The following is a 19,421-nucleotide window of genomic DNA, read 5'->3' as shown; positions in this document are numbered from 1 at the left end:
ACATCTACGAGTTCAACATACTCTGCCAGGTCAGATATATGCGTCTAAAGAGATCTCCAGTGCAGATCTCCCTTGGGTTGGCTATACGAAAAAAAAGATGACAAAGTAGAAAGCCCGACAAAAACGCCTAAAAACACGTAAAAAAACAGCCGAAACCCATGCTCTGCTTGGAGAGTAGTATTTCCCAGTATAATGCATATCTTAACTCTGCATATACCTGGGGGTGCCTAGAGATCTCTCAAACACGCTGTATCTTCAAAGTGATGGATGTTTATAACCTGGCTGATGATTGTTAATGGGGGTTACATTTGGTAGCTATCATGCAATGAAGCTGTGACGAGCCAATAGATGCAATGCTGCTAAAAGACAACCCTACAAGAGGACCAAGTATCTGAGAACCTTCCTCAGCACATCTGTGGAAAACTGCAAGAATTGATTGCCTTTTCCAGTCTATGATATTAGGTGTTTTGTCCTCTTTTTCCACAGTCAAGCTGTGTTTTTCTTAATGAAAAATGAACACATATTTCTTGTTGATACACAAAATGCAAAACAAGATTTGTGTATCTTTGAGAGATTAAAATCACATTTTCACACTTTGTGCAGATTTATATATATATATATATATATATATATACATTGTATATAGTGTACCAAGAGCACAATTATCATAGGAGGTCCTTGATTAAACTTTTAGATTATTATTGTTACCCGTACCTGCCACTGCCCTGTTGTCCTTCAACCAACTCTTAACTGCAGCAGCCATGCTACCTCCAGTCTCTATCAGTCAAAGTTAATTTTTAGACATCTGAAAACATGGTTGAAAGTTCTGAAGGAGACAAATTTTCCATAGCCCTCCCCACCAAGCCAAAATTTTTCTCCTAGGGCATTGCCCCTCCCCAGAGCCAAAAAAGCTCTCCCCCCCATGCTACATTTTGTACAGTCCCTAAGATCAATTCCCCCATACTAAATTTAGAAAGAGAAGAAAGAAGACAAACAATGAAGTAACAGTAACAGTATATACTGTATTTCCAGCATCACATATGTTGGGTAAACTTGGCATGTCATGTAACGGGGGTTGCCCTAACTTATGACGCGCCCTAACATGTGACGGATTTTTTAGTGATCTTATTATGCATAAGTAGGCCGTGTTTGTGTCCACTGACTATGCTCATATGGAAGGTATATAAACCAAGTCCATGCACATAATTGTCAAAAGAAAGCTAGAATATAGCAGACCTTAAGCCTTATTTACATTTCCCTAACTTCATCACCAACTTCCGAAGAGAGCAAAATTACCAAAGCGTAATAAGTTAGGCACACTATCTGGCCTAGCACTAAATCAGAAGGTACATTCGAGAAAACGTCTCACAGCGTTTGCCGCTTGTAACGCGGAGCGTGAAGGGCCCATGAACAGTACGAATACATTTCTTGTCCATGTATGTTCTTTAGATGAATGTGTTCAAAATTCATTCATTAAAATATGACCATTCTCTGGCAACCAGCAATGGAGCGCCGTGAGTTCGAGCGCGTAAAAAAACGTCATATGTTTGGGCACCCCCCGTTACGTTTCGAAAGTGCCATGCAATGAAGAAGTGCAGAGCCCTTTAATACATGCATATACACAGTGAAAATGATGCAATATATGCTGTAAAAAGACAACCCTAGAAGAGCACCAAGTGTTCAAAAGGATTCATGAGAGCAGCCTGGAAGATTTTTTGGTGAGAATAACGGATTGATACAGTTAATGTAACTTGTCTGATCTATTTTTCCTGAACATGTCTGGGCAACTTCAGATGTAGCACAAAACTTGAGGCACTTGCAACATGATGTAGCTTGCAACAATATTAGTTCCTCCTAAAATGGATGCATATAGCTCTAATGAAAACTAACTTTTTCGTTCTGAATCCTTAGTAAAATGATACACTAAGAAAAGAGAGTTACTATGCAGATGCAAAACTTGTTGTTGATGATAATTTGGTCATAAAAGCAAACTTTAATTACGATGATATTACAAGTCGTACTCTTCCACTAACACCTCACCCATACAGCCTACTTTTTTCCTGTTACAGACTACCATTCAGTTGCATTGTTAAAAAGAAATTGTTAAAAAAAGTATTTAACAAGAATTTGTCCATATCTAGCCATTACTTTGTGCAACAAAAAGCACCTTATTTGGTGAGCTCCACTCAACATTTTTGGACGTGACCTGAAAAATGCATTGATATGTATAACAACATTTCATAAGAGATCCGCTGAAGTCGTATTTTTCATCTTTAATTCAAGCAAAAAGCTTCAACTTCTAAGTGTATCATTGCAGTATGCAATAGTACACAACAACCTATGAATATCAAGCTTTTCCCCATATTACAAGGGTTTGTATGTCTTGAAGCTTTCCAGATCCTGGGCATTGAGTTGATCTTGGATTTCTCTGGAAGTTACAGAAGACACACACTTGTACTTCTCCATAAGTCTCTTCCCTCCTTCTGACTCTTCAATACAGACACAGGCAATTCCTACAACAACAGAGGAAGACAGAATACTAGTAGGTACTATCACATGTAGGATTCCTCCTTGGGAATGCATTGGTCACAATCATCCTCCTATTCCAGCAAGCTATTGTACATGTGTGCACTTTTCTCTGTTTCTGGAGGGAAATAGCAGTGTAGTTTCAAAATGTGTTGAAGTTGGGATGAAAAGGAAGAAGAAACAGAAAAGACAAATGTTTTGTCCTCTTTCCCAGTCAAGTCAAGCTTTGTGAATAAGTAAAAAGTAAACATATTTTTTCTTTAATTTTGTGACAATACATAAAGCTAAAAAGACAATTTGAGGATCTCTAAGAGAAAAACCAATTAAACACAGTTTAGTTTAACACCAGGTGCAGATTGGTAATGTAGCAAGACTGCAATCATCATACACATGAGTGTATGTTCTTGACAAGTGGTACCTGCCACTATGCCCTGTTGTCTCTCAACCAACTCCACTGCAGCAGCCATGCTACCTCCAGTCTCCACCCACTGGTCCACAATCAGCACCTTTGTACCTAAAAGAGAAGAAAATGATGTTTCTTGACTCAATCAATCTTAGGAGTATTAGAAAAAAACAGCTTTCCACAAACCAACAAACAAGCCAGCATCAACTGAAACTTGAATCAAAAGCTCTTTCAATATACCTTACCTGGCTTGAAGGCATCCTTCCGAATTTCCAGACGTTTTTCCTTCTTGGAGTAGTCCTTGAATCTGACATCATCCACCTCGACACACAGATTGCCATACTTACGAATAGCAAGAAATCCCTTTTTCAAGTGGCAAGCTATAGCACCACCTGTTAATACACATCAAAACTACAGTCATTAAAATTTGTTGAGAGACCCATTTGTTAACACAGCGATGAAGAATGAAATAAAAGATAACAATACAATGCAGCATCGTACCAAGGATAAAACCTGTAGCATCTATCCCAGCGACCAGGTCTACTTCATCTGGCTGGAAGTCCTTTGTGAGGTCTGCTACACATTGGTGGAAAGCCTGCATGATAAGAATACATGTATATCATCTGGTTTTAGATATGATATGTTAAAGGCATCCAGAGCATTTTATGAGGCTTGAAACTTGAATAAAAGAACTCCAATTTCTAGTCATTCCTACTCATAGTAGGTTTCAATAACACTATACCATTTCATATCGACATTAAAGGAGCAAAGATACAATGTCGTTGTGTGGTGAGAACTGATAGAAAATCAAAGCCCTAATAGACTGGTCCTGAGTGTCCATCACAATTAGCGGTTCGACCAATGAGAGAGTGACTGCATGTCCGTCAAATATTTGCATTTTTATGTTTTAATTTTGCATTTCTACGTTTTGACGGAGGTGGGTGAGGCTATGGTATCGTTCTATTTACACTAGGCGCGTGAAACTAAAATATCACCATGTAGCTTATTTTTTGTGCCGCTTTTGAGCACTTTTGATAAGAAATCCGCACGCAAATGTGGTAAACAGTGGCATTAAATGTCAATTTCATAAAGATTACAGTAACTAGAATATTTCCAGTTTTCAAGCCTCATAAAATGCTCTGAGTGCCTTTAAAATTGCTTGAAAAACATATTCATATTTCATCTCCAACTTTACATTTCACTTCCATATCATGAACAAAGAAAGGGCAAATCATCTGGATTCTGATACTCAGCAATAGTTAAATTATGCAAATTAGTCAATGATTTGCACAAGTGCCAAAATATTAGCAATTATCCAACAATACCAAGGCATGCTTACAATTTCTCACATAAAGAAATGTAAGTTTAGCCAGAAGCTCCTGACCACTCATCCCAACGATCAACTCTGTGGAAGAGATTCTGCTGCAGTGCATAAGAAAGCCACTAGGTGACCAAAGTCTATAGCTAATCAAGCCACTAGGTGACCGAAGTCTATAGCTAATCATCCTTTGTACATGTACTTCATCAATCCCAAACTACATACCACTAACACACTGTGTCATAAACATCTATTCAATACCTTTTAGTCAGTTATACTGTTCACAAACCCACAAACAAACAAAAACATTATCTTGTTTCCGTCAGGTATGCATGATTCATCACCTCAGCATTCCTGTACATGGCAGTGGGGTCCAACCAGCAGAAGTCTGGTCCTTTTGTGTTTGGGGCCATCAGGGCCAGGTACCATCCAGGCTCTCTCTTGTCCTCCGCCATAATGTCACAGGTCGTTTAACTATGAACTTATGGGCATGGAAGGGTAACCTAAAAATAACAACAGCATTGGAATCTGACCTGATGTTTGTAATCTGAAAAACAGATGCTATCACAGACTTCTTTTTCTTTTTGTGGTAATTACAGACTTCTGCTTTGAAAATGAATGAACAGTTGTCCTACCTGGCAGTGACATTGAAATTGTCTCTCCATGACACTGACCAAATTCTGAAATGCATTCTTGATAGTATAAGAGTATATGCGTCATACAGGAATTGTCTACTCTAAGTCTTACATGGCTTTGGACAGGCTATATGATAATAACATTAATGACCCGCCTCTTCCTCGGTGTATATGGTGTCATAACGCCTGGCCATGTGCTAGAACCACCGAATAAAACCACCGAGTGAGTAAAGTATCGCCATACTTTGACTTCAAGTCTCAGGGGCCTTCAACTTTGTTATATTAACCCACAATACATCACACTGCACATGTACAGTTGGAACCGTGAACCTGCTTATTGATATTGTGTCACTTAAAAAACAAACATGCAGATCCCCTTAGACTGATCCATAAAAATTACAAATGTAGAATTTTTTTTTAAATTTCAGTCAACAACTTTGAAATAGCCTGCCTTAAAATCAGTAATGGAGATCTTTGATACTTACTGGAAAGCTGAGATAGTAATAGCATGGACGTTTAAAATCATAAACCTTGTGTTAGTAAGTTTAGCTTAGCTGTAACCTAGCCTGAACTCAATCAAGCTCCTGTAACGGCTTACCGCCCTGTAACCGAGGGGACAGAAATCCCCGGACAGCTGGAGTTTGCATTATACAGACTAGCTGTAACCAAGGAGGTTAAAAAAAATCATAAATGATAAATCTACTTTTTAACCTCGTTGCTTGTTAATAATCTGATCATCTTATATCATCTTATGTCTGCGCACAACATTCGCATGCTTGTTTGCATTGTAATGATTACAATGATATATTCAGCACCATAATATTATAATACAGACTAACATGAAACATGCTTCTTACCTAACGTAAACATGTTAATATTTCTGGCATTTGGACTTGATGAGTAAAAGTTATATTACACACAGACTTGACCCAGGCACAGATAGACACATATGTCAATACTGTATTCAAGCTTTATGCTACACACTTGGAAAGTGCAGCCATCCTTTGGACATAATTTTGGAATATGATTCAATATCATATGAGGGAACCATAATGAAACCTCAGCAAATCGTGCAAAGGTCAATAATACTGTGAGCATTGCAAGCAGAACCGAGAAGGAAAACCAAGGAAAACACAACCTGAACTTGATTTTCAGTAGATCGTGACAGGACACTGTAATAGTACGGTTAACATTCTACAGATATTAAACAAACGACAGTTCTTCGGGTTAGACCCCAAATCCGCCTTACTGCTGATATTGTATATTTGTTTACATACGTCCTTCTACCAATCAGCAGTGCTGTTACAAAGGTATTCAGGAGCCAACTTCCTCCATCAAATTACGTCTGGTTGGTCAGTCCATATTCCGTCAGACCCTGATTGGCAACTAGAATATACCACTATATAATGTAGGGGTGTGACAGAATGACAATGTGAAAGCATATGCTATTTATTCGACAATTTGAGTAAACTAGTTAATAACAAAAGAATGAATATGCACATAATGCCAATAAAATTTTATTTTGTCTTCAACATGGTCATTTGAACGTAGTTATCATGACTAAGTCCCTTTGTTACTACCTGTCTGTCTGACATGTCTCACATGACTAGCGTAAACTGGCTCAAACCGCCCGCCCACCGACAGAGTGGTGCAGACGTGAGAAAACCTGGAGCCTTTTTAGTGGAAATAACAGGCAAATCCTAGTTTCTACGGTCTATTTAACGGTGTACATTTAGAAAAACCTCTAAGAAATTGCAGTGTGGAGGCAACTACGGTGAAGACATCGTAGAGATGCCACCAATGGCGAACGTCAACGGGAACGTTGTTTGCAGCAACCGCTTTCTCAGGGGTGTTGTGGAAGGTACGTGAAAATCTGGAGAATATTTTCAGGAAAACGCGTCCATGTTTCCTCAGAATAAGTGAAACGTTCGGATACATTTCACAAAAAAGACAGCCTCTATGTATTATATACGAGTAAATGATATATTTTTGACGTTTCTGCTCAGAATTTTGAGTGTAAGCTTCGGAATCTGGGGTCCAAGTAGGCCCTTTTCCGCCATATTGTGTCTCATCCATCTTGTCGAGTTGACGTCTATGCAAATCGTGTCTGCTCGCCTGGGCCTAAGGCTAATGGGCAGCAAATATACGCGGTTGTCAGCAATGTTTCCTCTAGGGTGCATGCTACGTTGTTCTCCATCTATTGTACAGCGTTTTTTTCACCATTGACTGATACATCGTATTAAAAAATTGAACATTCCAAAAATGTTAACAGTACACAAACTAATTATGTAAGTGCATATGTGACGGGTGACCTATTTATGAAATGATGAATAATTGATATCTCTTGAAATCATCGAGCTTTACCAAAAACGTTGTTGTCAATTTTTGACAGAAGTACTGTGATAAACAGCAATCTATCCGGAACAGGTAGTGCAATAAATAATGGTGGTGTGTCCTCAAAACCTGAACTCTTTGGTATACTAAACTGGTGTCACAATCTGCCTGGCTTTTGGTGTATTCTTGATTATGTTCGTCCTGACCCTATCCACATGATACAGCCTGCATTGTGATCTTTAGGAGTCACATCAATAAATTGGGTCACATCATTAATAACTAAATAAGGTCAGGAGATCAATGCTTATGCCTCTGCTCTGTTAGTAAAAGACATCATATAGGTGTTGCATCCCGGAGTCCATCAAGAAAAATTGTTCACATGCTATTTATATTTACCTTTTAATCAAGGAAATCTATGCATTCCAGACATTAAGTTTTCATGTATCAATAGTTTTTGTTGTGATTTATCATTGCAGGGTTTTATGGAAAGCCATGGACCACAGATCAGAGACGAGAGCTGTTCAGAAGGTGGGTATCTGTATCACATGTCTTTCTTTTGTACCTAACCTGGAATATTTTCTGTCGATAATGTGTTGAATTTGTGACAAATGAATGAACTTAACTGCTCCACAATTGTAGAAGGTAACATTGCAATGGTAACAACTATTGAATAACAATACTGCAATGCTAATCATCAATTAGAACTACAAATTATCGATTACTATAAATGAGTTACACTATCATAGTTTGTGGATGATTTTGGAATGTTCAGTTAGTATTTCAAGGAAATTGCTTGATACATTTTGTTGTTTTTCCTTGTCAGGATGAACAAGATGGGACTGAACACATACCTGTATGCACCCAAGGACGACTACAAACACAGAGCCTATTGGCGAGATCTTTACTCGGTTGAGGAAGCAGGTATCTTTTTTTTTTTCTCTTGCGGGGTTTACTTCTCTTCGGAGGTAAAATTCAGGAGGAGAGTTATTTCTTTCCGAACGTTTTGATCACCATATTTTGAAGAAGTATGTATTATGTTAGCCTGGCTGTATGATTTTAAGAAGTAGAATTTGATATGAATTACCAAGGCTTAAACTTAGTTAAAGTTATAGCCCTCAGTCTCTCTTTTATGTCAACAGAACACCTTACAAGTCTGATAGCAGAGGCCAGTGAAAGCAGTGTCACTTTTGTTTACGCACTTTCACCTGGTCTGGACATTACCTTCTCCAGTGCAAAAGATGTTACATTTCTCAAGAGGAAACTAGAACAGGTAAGGACTCTTTTTCTTGATATTTGTATTGTGTCTACAAAAAAACAGCTTCTTTACTGTTTGTGTTTAGTTGATTTCATATGTTTAAAGATATCATCTTGTCTGTTGTTTATAGGTCAGCCATTTTGGATGCAAGGCCTTTGCGCTGCTTTTCGATGACATTGAGACAGACATGTGCATTGCTGACAAGGAAGTGTTCCAGTCCTTCGCTCATGCACAAGTTTCTGTCACCAACGAAGTGTACCAGCACCTCGGACAGCCCACATTCCTCTTCTGTCCAACAGGTACGTTTCAGTGCATTGACAGTCAGTGATGTATTAAAAAAAAGATGATTGTTTTCACATTTACTTTGTTCCGTTCTCCCTTTCAAAGCTTATATTATAACTCAAACATTCTGTGTATTGTTTTGTCTCATAGAATATTGTGAGTCCAGAGCAGTGCCAGATATTGAGACCTCACAGTACCTCACTACAGTTGGCTCCAAGCTTCTCCCCGACATAGATGTCCTATGGACAGGTGAGCTGGTAGTTCAACTTTCTTTGCTTTTAGTATCTCTTATGGAAAAGAAGGTAATAAGTGTACCTGTACATATGCTTGGCCATGTGCATGGAAGTTTGAAGCATTTGTTTTGTTACTGCAGGACCAAGGGTAGTGTCGAAGATCATCAGTGTTGAACATATCCAGAAAGTGACCAAAACAATCAAGAGGCCTCCAGTCATCTGGGACAACATCCATGCCAACGACTATGACCACAAGCGCGTCTTCTTGGGACCATACGACGGCCGCTCCACTGCACTGATGCCACACTTGCACGGGGTCTTAACCAACCCAAACTGTGAGTTTGAGAGTAACTTCATGGCCCTCCACACGCTAGCCACTTGGAGCAAGAGCACCGTCGATGTGACCAAAAAGGAGGCAGAGGGTGGGGATAACAGTGCTGTCACCTCAGACATCAAACTGGAAACAGAGGGCGTCATAGAAGACTCCACTACAAAATCTGAAGGAGGATTATACGACAGGAACGCAGCACTAAAACTGGCACTCAAGGACTGGCTCGAGGAGATCAAAACGCCTAAGAGCGGTGGGATGGGCGTGATAAAAAGGAGTGGAAATGTAAGTGTCATAACAGACTCTGTCACAACGGTAAACACATGTATCACCATGACGCCCACAACCACTAGCAGCTGCACCCAGCCCGTGATGTGTCCAGTCAATACCCTGACCGGGGAGCCCATAGACATTCCAAAACTTCCATCCAGTCCTTCCACAGACTCTGCCTTCGACTCCACATCAGCCAGTTCAACATCCAAGGACTCTGAGGATGGGGAGGGTCTCGAACCTATGGACATTTCCTCTTCACCTGCAGTCTCTTCTACACCTTCAAGCGTACTGTCTGAAAGTACATCATGTAAACAAGAAGGAGGGGGTGTTGCAAAGAAAGTTGTCGACGCACAGCCTAGCACAAGCACCACAACAGAGGGAAAGGTGCCCGAGACCGAGACGATGCAGATTGACTATGAAGGGGTGGACATGAGTCCATCTAATCCATTGGAAATGCAGACCGACACAGAAGAAATCAAGTCAAGGATAAACCCCCTCTACACAGCACAACCTGTAACGTACGACGACTTGGCAATGTTGGTGGACTTTTTCTATCTCCCGTTTGAGCATGGTCCATTTGGGGTCCACTTGATAGAAGAGTTTATCTGGCTGAAGACAAATTCCAGAATTGTGAGCAAGTGCAAGAGAACGCTCAGGTCAACAGCTGAGGATGTAAGTAGCCTCCTGAAAGGAAGATTGCTCCTTTTTTGTATTTTGTTTTGTTCACTAATGCTAGTCAAGTGTCCTGGTGTCATAGTTTTTGTTTTCAGCATTGGATTTTTAGACTTTTTTCTGTCTTGTTTGCAGGTGAAAGAATGGCACGAAAGATCAGAGAAGTATGACAAGAGCTGCCAAAGTGTGATGGACATGGTCAACCGTATGCTGAACGCACCCAACAGAGCTGCCGTCTACGAACTCTTCCCTTACGTCTATGAACTGAAGGGCGCAGTAGCCCTTCTGAAGTCTTTTGTCAAGTGGCTTGGTAGGCAGTGGCTGTGATTATGTTCTCTTGCTTGCAAACAGGCTGGCTTCGTTTCAGTTTTTGGCAACACGCAAAACAGGAATCTCCTTCATAGAAAAGCTGCTAAACAAACAGCTAGGTGCTTGAAATTCTGCCAACTTGTTGTTCTTCACAAGAACTATATATAACTTGCAGTAATTTTTTGAGAAAATAGAAGTTTTTTTTATAGATCTTTCTTTAGGCTTTTTTTTCTGAAAGCCAGCCTATTTTCCAGTGTTTAAAATGCCAATTGTGCTGAAAACCATTTGCAGTGTGCACTGTTCATGCTGCGATCTATAACTTAACTTGCTGCGCGTATTCTCTGCTCGTTACACTCTAGACAGGACCTCAGATCACTCTTTCAATGGGCATCTTTTATCCAAGTCTTCACTACAGTCTCATGTTAAAAAACACACCATTGCTCTTATACATGTAGTCATCCTTGCCCAAAACGTTTCTTTTTCTTTCATTCTGACAGCTATTTGCAATGATCAGAAAAGACTGGACAAAATCTGTCTGAAAAGAGTGTATTTCAGTCGTGCCTCGAGGGTATACCCATGTCTGTACTAATTGTCTACCATCGTTAGGGTGTTACAAATACAATGGCCCTGTTGCAATACAACACTGCAAGTGGTTTTTGGCACGACAACAAGTCTAGTATTATGCTGAGTTGGAATGGTCTGGATAATATCAAAAGTTAGTAAAGGAACCATTTACCACATGGCCAAAATTGAGTTTTCGCTCAGAGTCAAGTGCATATCTGTCGGAGCACTGGATGTCTTTCCGGATGTACCTATTCAGACTATCCCTGCAGTAATACTGGACGTCCAAACTGCCTTTTCCCCACAGGACATGGCACGTTCCCATACCCCTTTACTAATGCCTTATTCCATTTTCTGTCCTGTGTAACAGCAGGTGGACGTGACGTTACCAGCAACTTCACCCACATGATTCGCTGGGGAGGATGCACATGTATGAAGGCTTCCACGTTGTCTAAACATTGTTTTTAGGTCACAAGTCATGGATATCCGTCTATTTTTTGGAGAGAGAATTTGAAGTTTAGCGATCGGTCGGTAGGTGTCTGAGGTAGCATCCAGGGACAGGGAAGTCACATTCTCACGCCATGTCTCCCAGGAAGGGATTCTGTATATATATAATAATCTCACTACTTTCCCAGACAGCACAAGGGCTCAATGTGCTGCTTTTATTCCATTTCAGGTCATTTATTAAAAATTTTATTCTCGGCATGTGATCTTGTATCTGAGATGGGTCTTTTCTGACCGCTGTTTGAATGGCTGCTTTCTTCATGCTGCATTTGTCTCCTGTCGTGATGCAAAATTTATTGCTGTCAAAAAATGCCAGTTTTTGTTAAGAGTTAAAATTGCTCCTGCTTTATACAATTTGGCATCATTGCTTTTCATTTGGTGCTGAACAGACATTTGGTAGTTGGAAGAAGCCATTTTCAGCTGATGAAAATCCTGTTTTACCTGCAGGATCACATGCAATACAAGCATTATAAGTTTACATTATTTTCCAGACTTCCAAGACTTTACAGCAAGCCTTTCTGTCCCGTGGAATATCCCAGAGGCCAGCATCCAGTGGCATACAAAAATAGTTAACTTACCGTAAAAGGAATATGTGTGTGTGTGCGACCACAAAGAGCTAATGATGTTGAAACGCCGGGATGGATTCTGGACTCTGGAGTTCCTTAGGGACAGAACCCTTTCAGGCTCTGCATAAACATAAATTGTTGCCTGGATTTTTTCTCTTTCACAAGTGCATTGTGGTTGGGTTATGATGATCAAGAAATGGACCCATGCAATCGTGTCAGGGACTTCAACATACGCCAGTATTTTACATAGGATGTTCCTTGCTAAAAAAAACTTTCTGAAATGTATATTAGTGACATCTACAGTCTTTGGATGTCTAGGCAGAGCTACAGCTGTGTGGGTTCTGACTGTTGCTACATGACCCTTGCAGAATGTGTGTGCCAAAAATAGGTCTGTGCAGACATGTGGCATCCTATGTATGAACTGACCTAGCACTGTCTCCATTTCTTGAAATAGCCCAACCAATGCTTACTGGGCAAAAATTGTCAATTCTCGACAGGAACCAGCTTTGTGCAAACATGTGACTTTCCTGCCCTGGGGTAGAGTTTGGCTGTTTGCCTTGAGCTCCCAAAGTTAGAACTCAAGAAGTGGAAAAAAGAAAAGAAAAAAAGAGAGAGCCAAGCACATCAAATTTGCACATATAAGAGAAAGACACGTAAATCACATTCTCTTGAAAAAGGGCAAACAGCTGGTGCATGGCATTGCTAATCTTATTAACCTATAGAAATATTAGAAAATCAATTGAACTAATATATCTTGATAAAAATGAGCAATGTAGGCAAAGACAAAGGCAATCATGTTCTTCTCATCATAAAGTTTAGATTATTAAAAAAAAGAGGCTATTAAATGATTGTGGCAAGTAAAATTCTCCATGTTGTAGTCATGACTGCATTGCTCATACTGTGTGGGAACACTGGTCTTGTGCAAAAGTCACCACATGTGAGCTTACAGTTTTCCTTCCCATCATTTCCTATTAGGGAGTAATAGGGGTTATAAGGATGCCTTTTTGACTGGCAAAGAAGAGCCATGGATGTTCCGAGGAGGTCTGACAGGCGAATTACAGGTATTGGCTCCAAGAAGCCCCTCTGAGAAATTGATACCTTCTTTTTGTGAAAATTGACCTTTTTGTTCTAACAGGCATAGTTGCTCATCTATGACACTGCAAGCTCCTGTGAGCGCTTTCTGCGGTGCGGTTTACTTGAAACATGTTCACAAAGGTGCAGGTCTTCTCACAACAGTAAAACATGAAGGCAGTTGTCATGTTGAGGAATACAAAGACTAGGACAAGGGAAAGAAGTTTTGGATACCTACTTATTGAAGCATCTTGCTCTCATCAGGCAGTGTTCTTTAAAACCTGGTTCTCCAGTTCTTTTCTTAAGTCACTGGAAGATGGCGGATGCTGTCTGAAACATCTGACTGTTTCAAAATTTTATCCAGTTGCTTGAGTAACTGTTTTTTGGGCGTAGTGTTCTTTAAAGCCTCCGTGTTTTAGACCTTTGTGAAAGACAAGCAAGAACTTTGTGAAAATAACACTCACTAAGAAAGAAGGAAACAGCTAGCTGTCTAGTGTGTCGACTGTTTGAATCATTCTGGACAGCCTGAATCAGTGTGGGGACTTGGCGTGCTGCACAGACCAGAAAAACAGCCGTTTCTTTCTATCTATGTGAGAGGTTGGCCCTGTTCTGCATTCATCCTTCAGCGGTTGATATGAACTCGCTGTGATAAGTGTCTGGTCAAAGAATGCTTTCAAAACTGAATCATATTTCAGAGTAAAGGAAATCTGTTAATCTCGTCAATTTTAAGTTCAACATGATTGAAGAATAGAATTGTTAAAAGATACAGTTATGGAAGCATTCTTATAAGCAGATGACTTGTCAGTGCTAATTACTATGGCAAGCAAGCAGGAGTTTTCTCCTCTGTGGTTAAAGGGAAACGTTTAAAGATTTGAAAATGGCATTTGTAACTGTGATACCATTACAAAATAACTTTTCATCTTTGCTTGGCATGTCCACACTATTGACTGCAAAGCAAAGAGGTATCATCCCTCTAACCACAGGGAAGTTTATTGCAGTGTCATTATTAAACCTTTTGTGTTCTCCCACCTCAAAGATTTGCGTTGCGTTGGTAACATATTATTCTGAATGTTCCATTCCTACAGAGACTGTTGCCCATCGATGGTGCAGGGGACTTGTTCCAACAGAGAGCACCGGATACACCACAGTCTTCTATATACATCATTCGCCCATACTTGCATCCTGATCAGGTACGCATGGACACAGTCTTAAGTCCAAACATGTACTACATCTCGTGGACCTTAAAACAGTCCTTGGAAGCTGTACCACACCATATATACTGATACATATACCTACAGAGGTTGAGTTGCAAAGGTGAAATATAGATTAAGATAGATTAGTGTTATAATTTTACATTGCAGACTTGCTCCAAATTTATGGACATATTCAGGCAACAGTTTTAAGTTAGTGTCAGTGATGTTTCGGTATTGTTGTAATATTATTACATTGATCCATCAAAAGATGCATTGACTGAAGAATGCCACTTTCTTAGATAGTCATTAGTCTTGGTTTGAGAAACTAAGGGATAGTAGCTGCTGCTTGAGTTGTGAAGGTATAGTACTCAGCTGTGGCATTGTACATGTGTTTGCAGGACGATGTCTATGAGGTGTGCAGGAAGACTTGTGACGACGGCCTGGATGGAACTGATGTGTTTCCAGATCATCCGGCTCTCATTGGAGACAAGTTAGTAGTGCCAGGGCTCCAGACTAACTTTTTGACCTAGGAGTACTGTGCTCCCAACCCCCAAAAATTGGGCGCACCAGGGAAAATTTAGGCACACAAAAAAAAATTGGGGGCACAAGCAAGTCTCTAGGACACACCAAGTAATACTCCTTTCAATTAATGTTAAGCTGAAATAATGTATTTTGATAGATTATAAAAGAAAAAGCATTATCCAGCTAAGTTAAATACCTACATTGATAGGCAAACAGAAAGGATTTTAGGCCATTCTTGGGGAAGTAGGACAAATCACACCATCTCTTATAGCCAACTTCTTTATTAAGCAGTCTGACTTGAATCTTGTACCTGCAGCCATGGCCAGGCGTGATTGTTGTCAACCGTTGAAAAATATGTTTAAAATTATTTAACTTAGCAGTCAATGACTTAGGCATATACATGTTTTTGATGGGAGCACCATGCTCCTAAGAAAAAATTCCAGCCGCACCAGCTAATGAGCATGTGCTCCTAAAACGGGCTTAGTCAGGAGGGCTGAGTGCATAGTTTATCTTCTGGGGACACATGTAAGAATCATAAGATAGTTGTGTAGTGTAGGCCGTTTTGATATGGTTGGCATGCTGGATGTTGAAGAAGCTACTAGTAGTTGGGAGAGATTGCTATCCACAGAAATGCATGCCTTGATAAGTGATGGTGCTTCCTTGGACATGTTACTTCCTTGAATAAAGTGCAAATGTGTACAAATTGCACAGTAGACAGAGAGACAGACATTATTTGTTCAATATGTAAGACATCTAAAAGCCTATGTGGCTTCCATAGACTAACTATGAAAGGAGAGAGAGAGCTGTACAGATATATGATGGAATACAATCTTTTAGTCTCCAAGCAGATTTATCAGTGGCAAGGCACTATCAATAGGGCCAACCTGTACCAAAAGCCACTGGTTGGCCCTTTTTATACTGCCTTGCCACCGATAGAGCTGCTTGAAGATAAACAGTCTTTCCTTGCTCGCTGCACAGACTGGTGGGATCTTTCCTGACCCTGAGCCCTGAGTTCTGCTTCGTGGCCCTCGACGCCAGTGAAAAGGTCTGTGGTTACGTTGTGGCAGCCCTGGACGCAAAGGACTTCTACAAGAAGTTTGAGGTGGCCTGGTTGACCGATCTGTTCAACAAGTACCCGAAGCCCAAGGCAGAAGGGAATCTGTCACCTGCTGAGGTACGTGTAGTGACAGTTTCAACATCACCATTACATCCTCTGTTTTCTCTGTCCTTCACACACTTTTCCGTGTATAGGGCAGTGCCCATGTCTGTTCCTGTGGCCTTTGGGCCACACATCTATAACATACCGGTTCAGCGTGACGTTAGTATGTGCTTTATGAATTTAGAACAGATGGATTTTGAGTTAAACTGACACTTGTCGAGAAGTGTGTTGGGGTCTTTGAACTTCTCAAACGTGGGATTAACAATGTAATTTCCCAGCTGAAGGACTGAAATCTCTACCATTTGTTTGCAAATCAGGGTTTAGAATACCATCAACTTGGTTAATGTTAACCCTTAAAGAAGCATTCCACTCCAAAAACGGGTATTATTTTCTGATGGATTATTTTTTTGGCTAAATTACCTCAGCTGTCTTTGCGTCAATAATCCTTTTCTAAATCGATGTACCCCCATACGGACCCGCATATATGTCCTTGCGTGGCCAACTCCAGGCACAAACGGTAGTCGTGATAAGCTTATCAAAAGCAGTCGAGTGACTATCACACATTCAGGAAGGTACGCAAAAGGTTTGAAGACTATCGCGTCTGGGTATTCAAAGATATTGGTACTTTTGTAAGAAACATTGAACTCCGGCATTGTTGGAAGGGTCCTCGTGGAATTTAAGAACTCGATCGCTGTAATGTTCGCCCTGTGTTCAGGCTTCAACTTATGGTAAAGTTGACAAAACAAATTGGATTCAAGCATACCAATTAAGATGAATTATAGTACTGACTTCTGGAGTGGAATGCTCCTTTAAAATTAAATACATCATACTGTTGCTATACTTGCAGGAGATCATCAACAGTTTCCACAACTACAAGGTGTACCTGCCTCCAAACCTGTACAAGAGGTTCCCATCCCTGCTGAGGATGAGTCTGCTACCTCAGTTCCTCATGGATGACCCCGGTGTGGCCAAGAACATGATGGCTTGTCTGTTTGCTGCACTGAAAGCAAATGGTATGTAAATCCCCTGGACTCTAATGTATAATCCTGCCACAATATCTTCATGTATTTGTTTACTGTCATTCAATTACTTCAGCCAAAAGCAGAACTTTGGTAAAGAAATGAATCTTTAAAAAAATATATATTCAATAGGAATTTTGGGTTTCTGAATGTTATTCAACATTTGTGCATGGGAAAAAAAACTGAGACATAAAATGCTAACTTCCTGCTGTCATGTCTCAGGGTCCAGTGGCGTGTACTGCGAAGTGAACATTGGGGACAAACGCATGCTGGAATTCTACACAAAGATGGGCTTCTTCGACGTCCCCATGTTGGATGAGTACTCTGAGGAAGTTCTCATCCTCGGCAGGTCCTTCTAGCACCTGGTGATGAAGTACTGCAGTACAAGATGCCAAGCCATCCTCACAAAACGAACAACTTCGAAATATTCCCACTGAATTTCTGTACTTCAGACTAATCTTCTTCAGTTGCTGTACTATGATCTGTTAAGTCAATAAAGTTAATGATATTGTATAGTAGATGTGCTGAAGTTGAGTTCGTTTGTTGCTCATTCCCAGGGACGTTTGTACACAATACCTTCAATTAAGGTATTACGAGGAGATGGAATCCAAAAAAAAAGAAGAGAAAGTTATGATGGTTTTCCTTTGACAGCGTACCTTGCAACATAAGGGATCCTAGATGAAGATCCTAAGAATTGCACATTAGGAAAATGTCAGCTATATTCTATCGTCTGCTTGGAGACAAGCAGTAAACATAAATGATAATTGTGTCTTTTTCTTGTCACTTTGGTCAAACTGGTTGTGCTATTTTCTGTAAGTCATTCTGGACCATTGCACTTGTACCATTATGGTTGCTGAAGGCATACTTTCAAGAATTCTTGCTTTCTCTGCCACTAGTGTGTTCTAGGTTAGAGACTAAGTAGTTGAAAAAATATCATGGTTAGTCTTCACTTTCCACCATTGGTTATGAAAACAAGGATATTGCAGTATTCTTTACATCGACTTGCTTCACCTTTTTTGTACTGTTCACACAGGTTTTATGATTACACTCATTCTGTTACTTCAGTTGTGGAAATGTTCCCCAAGGCCAATTCATGAATACTTAAATTTGAGTAAAAGCAGAGGATTGTCCCACTCTGATCCCCAATAAGTATAATTTTTAAGAAGGCAATACAGTATATGTTGATAGATTTATTGGAATTGTTGTGACCTGGAGAGTATTCAGCAAGGATTTTGATGTGCAGATGTAAAATATAGTCTTTGCTTAGCAAGGACACTATTTGGATTATCACCAATAAAATGCAATCAAAGTGGCAATCTCGAGTCTTTCAAGTCCTGTTTTAGTTTTGTGTGAATTTATTCATACGAGGGATGATCAATAAGTCCTCGGCCTCACCCAGAAATTAGGTGCACAGCTCAAATTTTGGGAAATAATTATGTATGAAGTCTTTTATGTATGTCTACCAAGTTTCAAATCGTTGTGATGATTACTTTGCAGACGGCACTCAGTAACATTAGGTGAGGTAGATGGATACAAACATGGACAATCGAGCTGCCACCTGAGGTGTATGTGTGCGGGCTGACTTACTCTGCTGAAAGTCGGATACCCACTTCTTTTTAGTTGAAATAAGAAGGTAATCTTCATCAAACATTTTGACTTTGTCTTCAGAGATTTTATGCCAATTCTTGGCCCGAGGAACTCGACCCACACATCTCTGATCAGAGTCCAACATTGTTTTTCTCATCACTTACCTACTAGTTTTCAAATGGACGTTTACTAAAAAATATCGACCACAATGATTTGAAGTTTGGTGGATATTGCTAAAACATGTCATACTACACATGATTATGCCCCAAAATTTGAAATGTGGACCTTATTTCTGGGTGAAGCCGAGGACTTATTGATCACCCCTCGTATTCCCTTTGAAGCTTCCACCAAAAAAAAAGAGAAGCAGGTAGTTTATTTGGTTATATAACATCAGATGCTCCTAGAGTTAGAAATGCATTCTGATTTTGGAAAAAAAATTATTGTTAAGCAGCAAAGTATCGATTGAATCCCACACCCAAATGCGGTTTTGATGACATTGCAGCCTACAAAAAGATACAGGAGCAAGAATGACAATATAGTCAGTCAAACAAATAAAATAGGTAACGTTAACAGTCAAAGGGAAAATATCACTGTGCTGCTTCTTTTATTTGTGCATCACTTTTCACCGTGGAATCAGACTCAAGCCTAAACCCCAGAGAAAACAAAATCCC

General features: G+C 40.0%; 2 protein-coding genes across 6 annotated transcripts; one reads left to right on the top strand and one right to left on the bottom strand.

Annotated features, from left to right (window-relative positions):
* Positions 1-1,002: 1,002 nt before the first annotated feature.
* Positions 1,003-6,178, bottom strand: LOC136430655 (adenine phosphoribosyltransferase-like). 4 transcript variants are annotated; one of them, XM_066421439.1, is made up of 6 exons: positions 6,160-6,178; positions 4,592-4,750; positions 3,431-3,524; positions 3,175-3,321; positions 2,945-3,040; positions 1,003-2,513 (listed from the first exon to the last, which is right to left on the bottom strand). In XM_066421439.1, exons 2-6 carry the CDS (start codon positions 4,700-4,702, stop codon positions 2,365-2,367), a joined length of 597 nt encoding a protein of 198 aa, XP_066277536.1. In that variant the 5' UTR covers positions 4,703-4,750; positions 6,160-6,178; the 3' UTR covers positions 1,003-2,364. The 4 variants fall into 4 exon arrangements, with proteins under 4 accessions (XP_066277536.1, XP_066277534.1, XP_066277533.1 ...); XM_066421437.1 differs by lacking the exon at positions 6,160-6,178 and adding an exon at positions 5,740-6,153; XM_066421436.1 differs by lacking the exon at positions 6,160-6,178 and adding an exon at positions 6,021-6,153.
* A 316-nt stretch (positions 6,179-6,494) lies between these two features.
* On the top strand, positions 6,495-18,479 carry LOC136430645 (protein O-GlcNAcase-like). Of its 2 annotated transcripts, XM_066421422.1 has the most exons (15): positions 6,495-6,743; positions 7,693-7,744; positions 8,040-8,137; positions 8,356-8,486; positions 8,602-8,770; positions 8,904-9,002; positions 9,127-10,259; positions 10,395-10,569; positions 11,500-11,559; positions 13,175-13,260; positions 14,356-14,460; positions 14,862-14,953; positions 15,964-16,159; positions 16,992-17,157; positions 17,386-18,479. In XM_066421422.1, exons 1-15 carry the CDS (start codon positions 6,674-6,676, stop codon positions 17,520-17,522), a joined length of 2,769 nt encoding a protein of 922 aa, XP_066277519.1. In that variant the 5' UTR covers positions 6,495-6,673; the 3' UTR covers positions 17,523-18,479. The 2 variants fall into 2 exon arrangements, with proteins under 2 accessions (XP_066277519.1, XP_066277520.1); XM_066421423.1 differs by lacking the exon at positions 11,500-11,559.
* Positions 18,480-19,421: the final 942 nt, after the last annotated feature.

This window comes from Branchiostoma lanceolatum, chromosome 3, assembly GCF_035083965.1.
Source record: "Branchiostoma lanceolatum isolate klBraLanc5 chromosome 3, klBraLanc5.hap2, whole genome shotgun sequence".
Taxonomy (NCBI): Eukaryota; Metazoa; Chordata; class Leptocardii; order Amphioxiformes; family Branchiostomatidae; genus Branchiostoma; species Branchiostoma lanceolatum.
Note: the sequence above shows the minus strand (reverse complement) of the source record. Positions and strands in the feature narration are given on the sequence as shown.

Excerpts from the sequence above, each read along its gene's own strand:
- LOC136430655 (XM_066421439.1), bottom strand. The coding sequence starts at position 4,702 with ATGGCGGAGGACAAGAGAGAGCCTGGATGGTACCTGGCCCTGATGGCC. Across the intron at positions 3,525-4,591 it reads CCATGTACAGGAATGCTGAG|GCTTTCCACCAATGTGTAGC; the intron begins GTGATGAATCAT and ends CTTATCATGCAG. Across the intron at positions 3,041-3,174 it reads GAAGGATGCCTTCAAGCCAG|GTACAAAGGTGCTGATTGTG; the intron begins GTAAGGTATATT and ends CTTCTCTTTTAG.
- LOC136430645 (XM_066421422.1), top strand. The coding sequence starts at position 6,674 with ATGCCACCAATGGCGAACGTCAACGGGAACGTTGTTTGCAGCAACCGC. Across the intron at positions 9,003-9,126 it reads CATAGATGTCCTATGGACAG|GACCAAGGGTAGTGTCGAAG; the intron begins GTGAGCTGGTAG and ends TTGTTACTGCAG. Across the intron at positions 10,260-10,394 it reads TCAGGTCAACAGCTGAGGAT|GTGAAAGAATGGCACGAAAG; the intron begins GTAAGTAGCCTC and ends TCTTGTTTGCAG.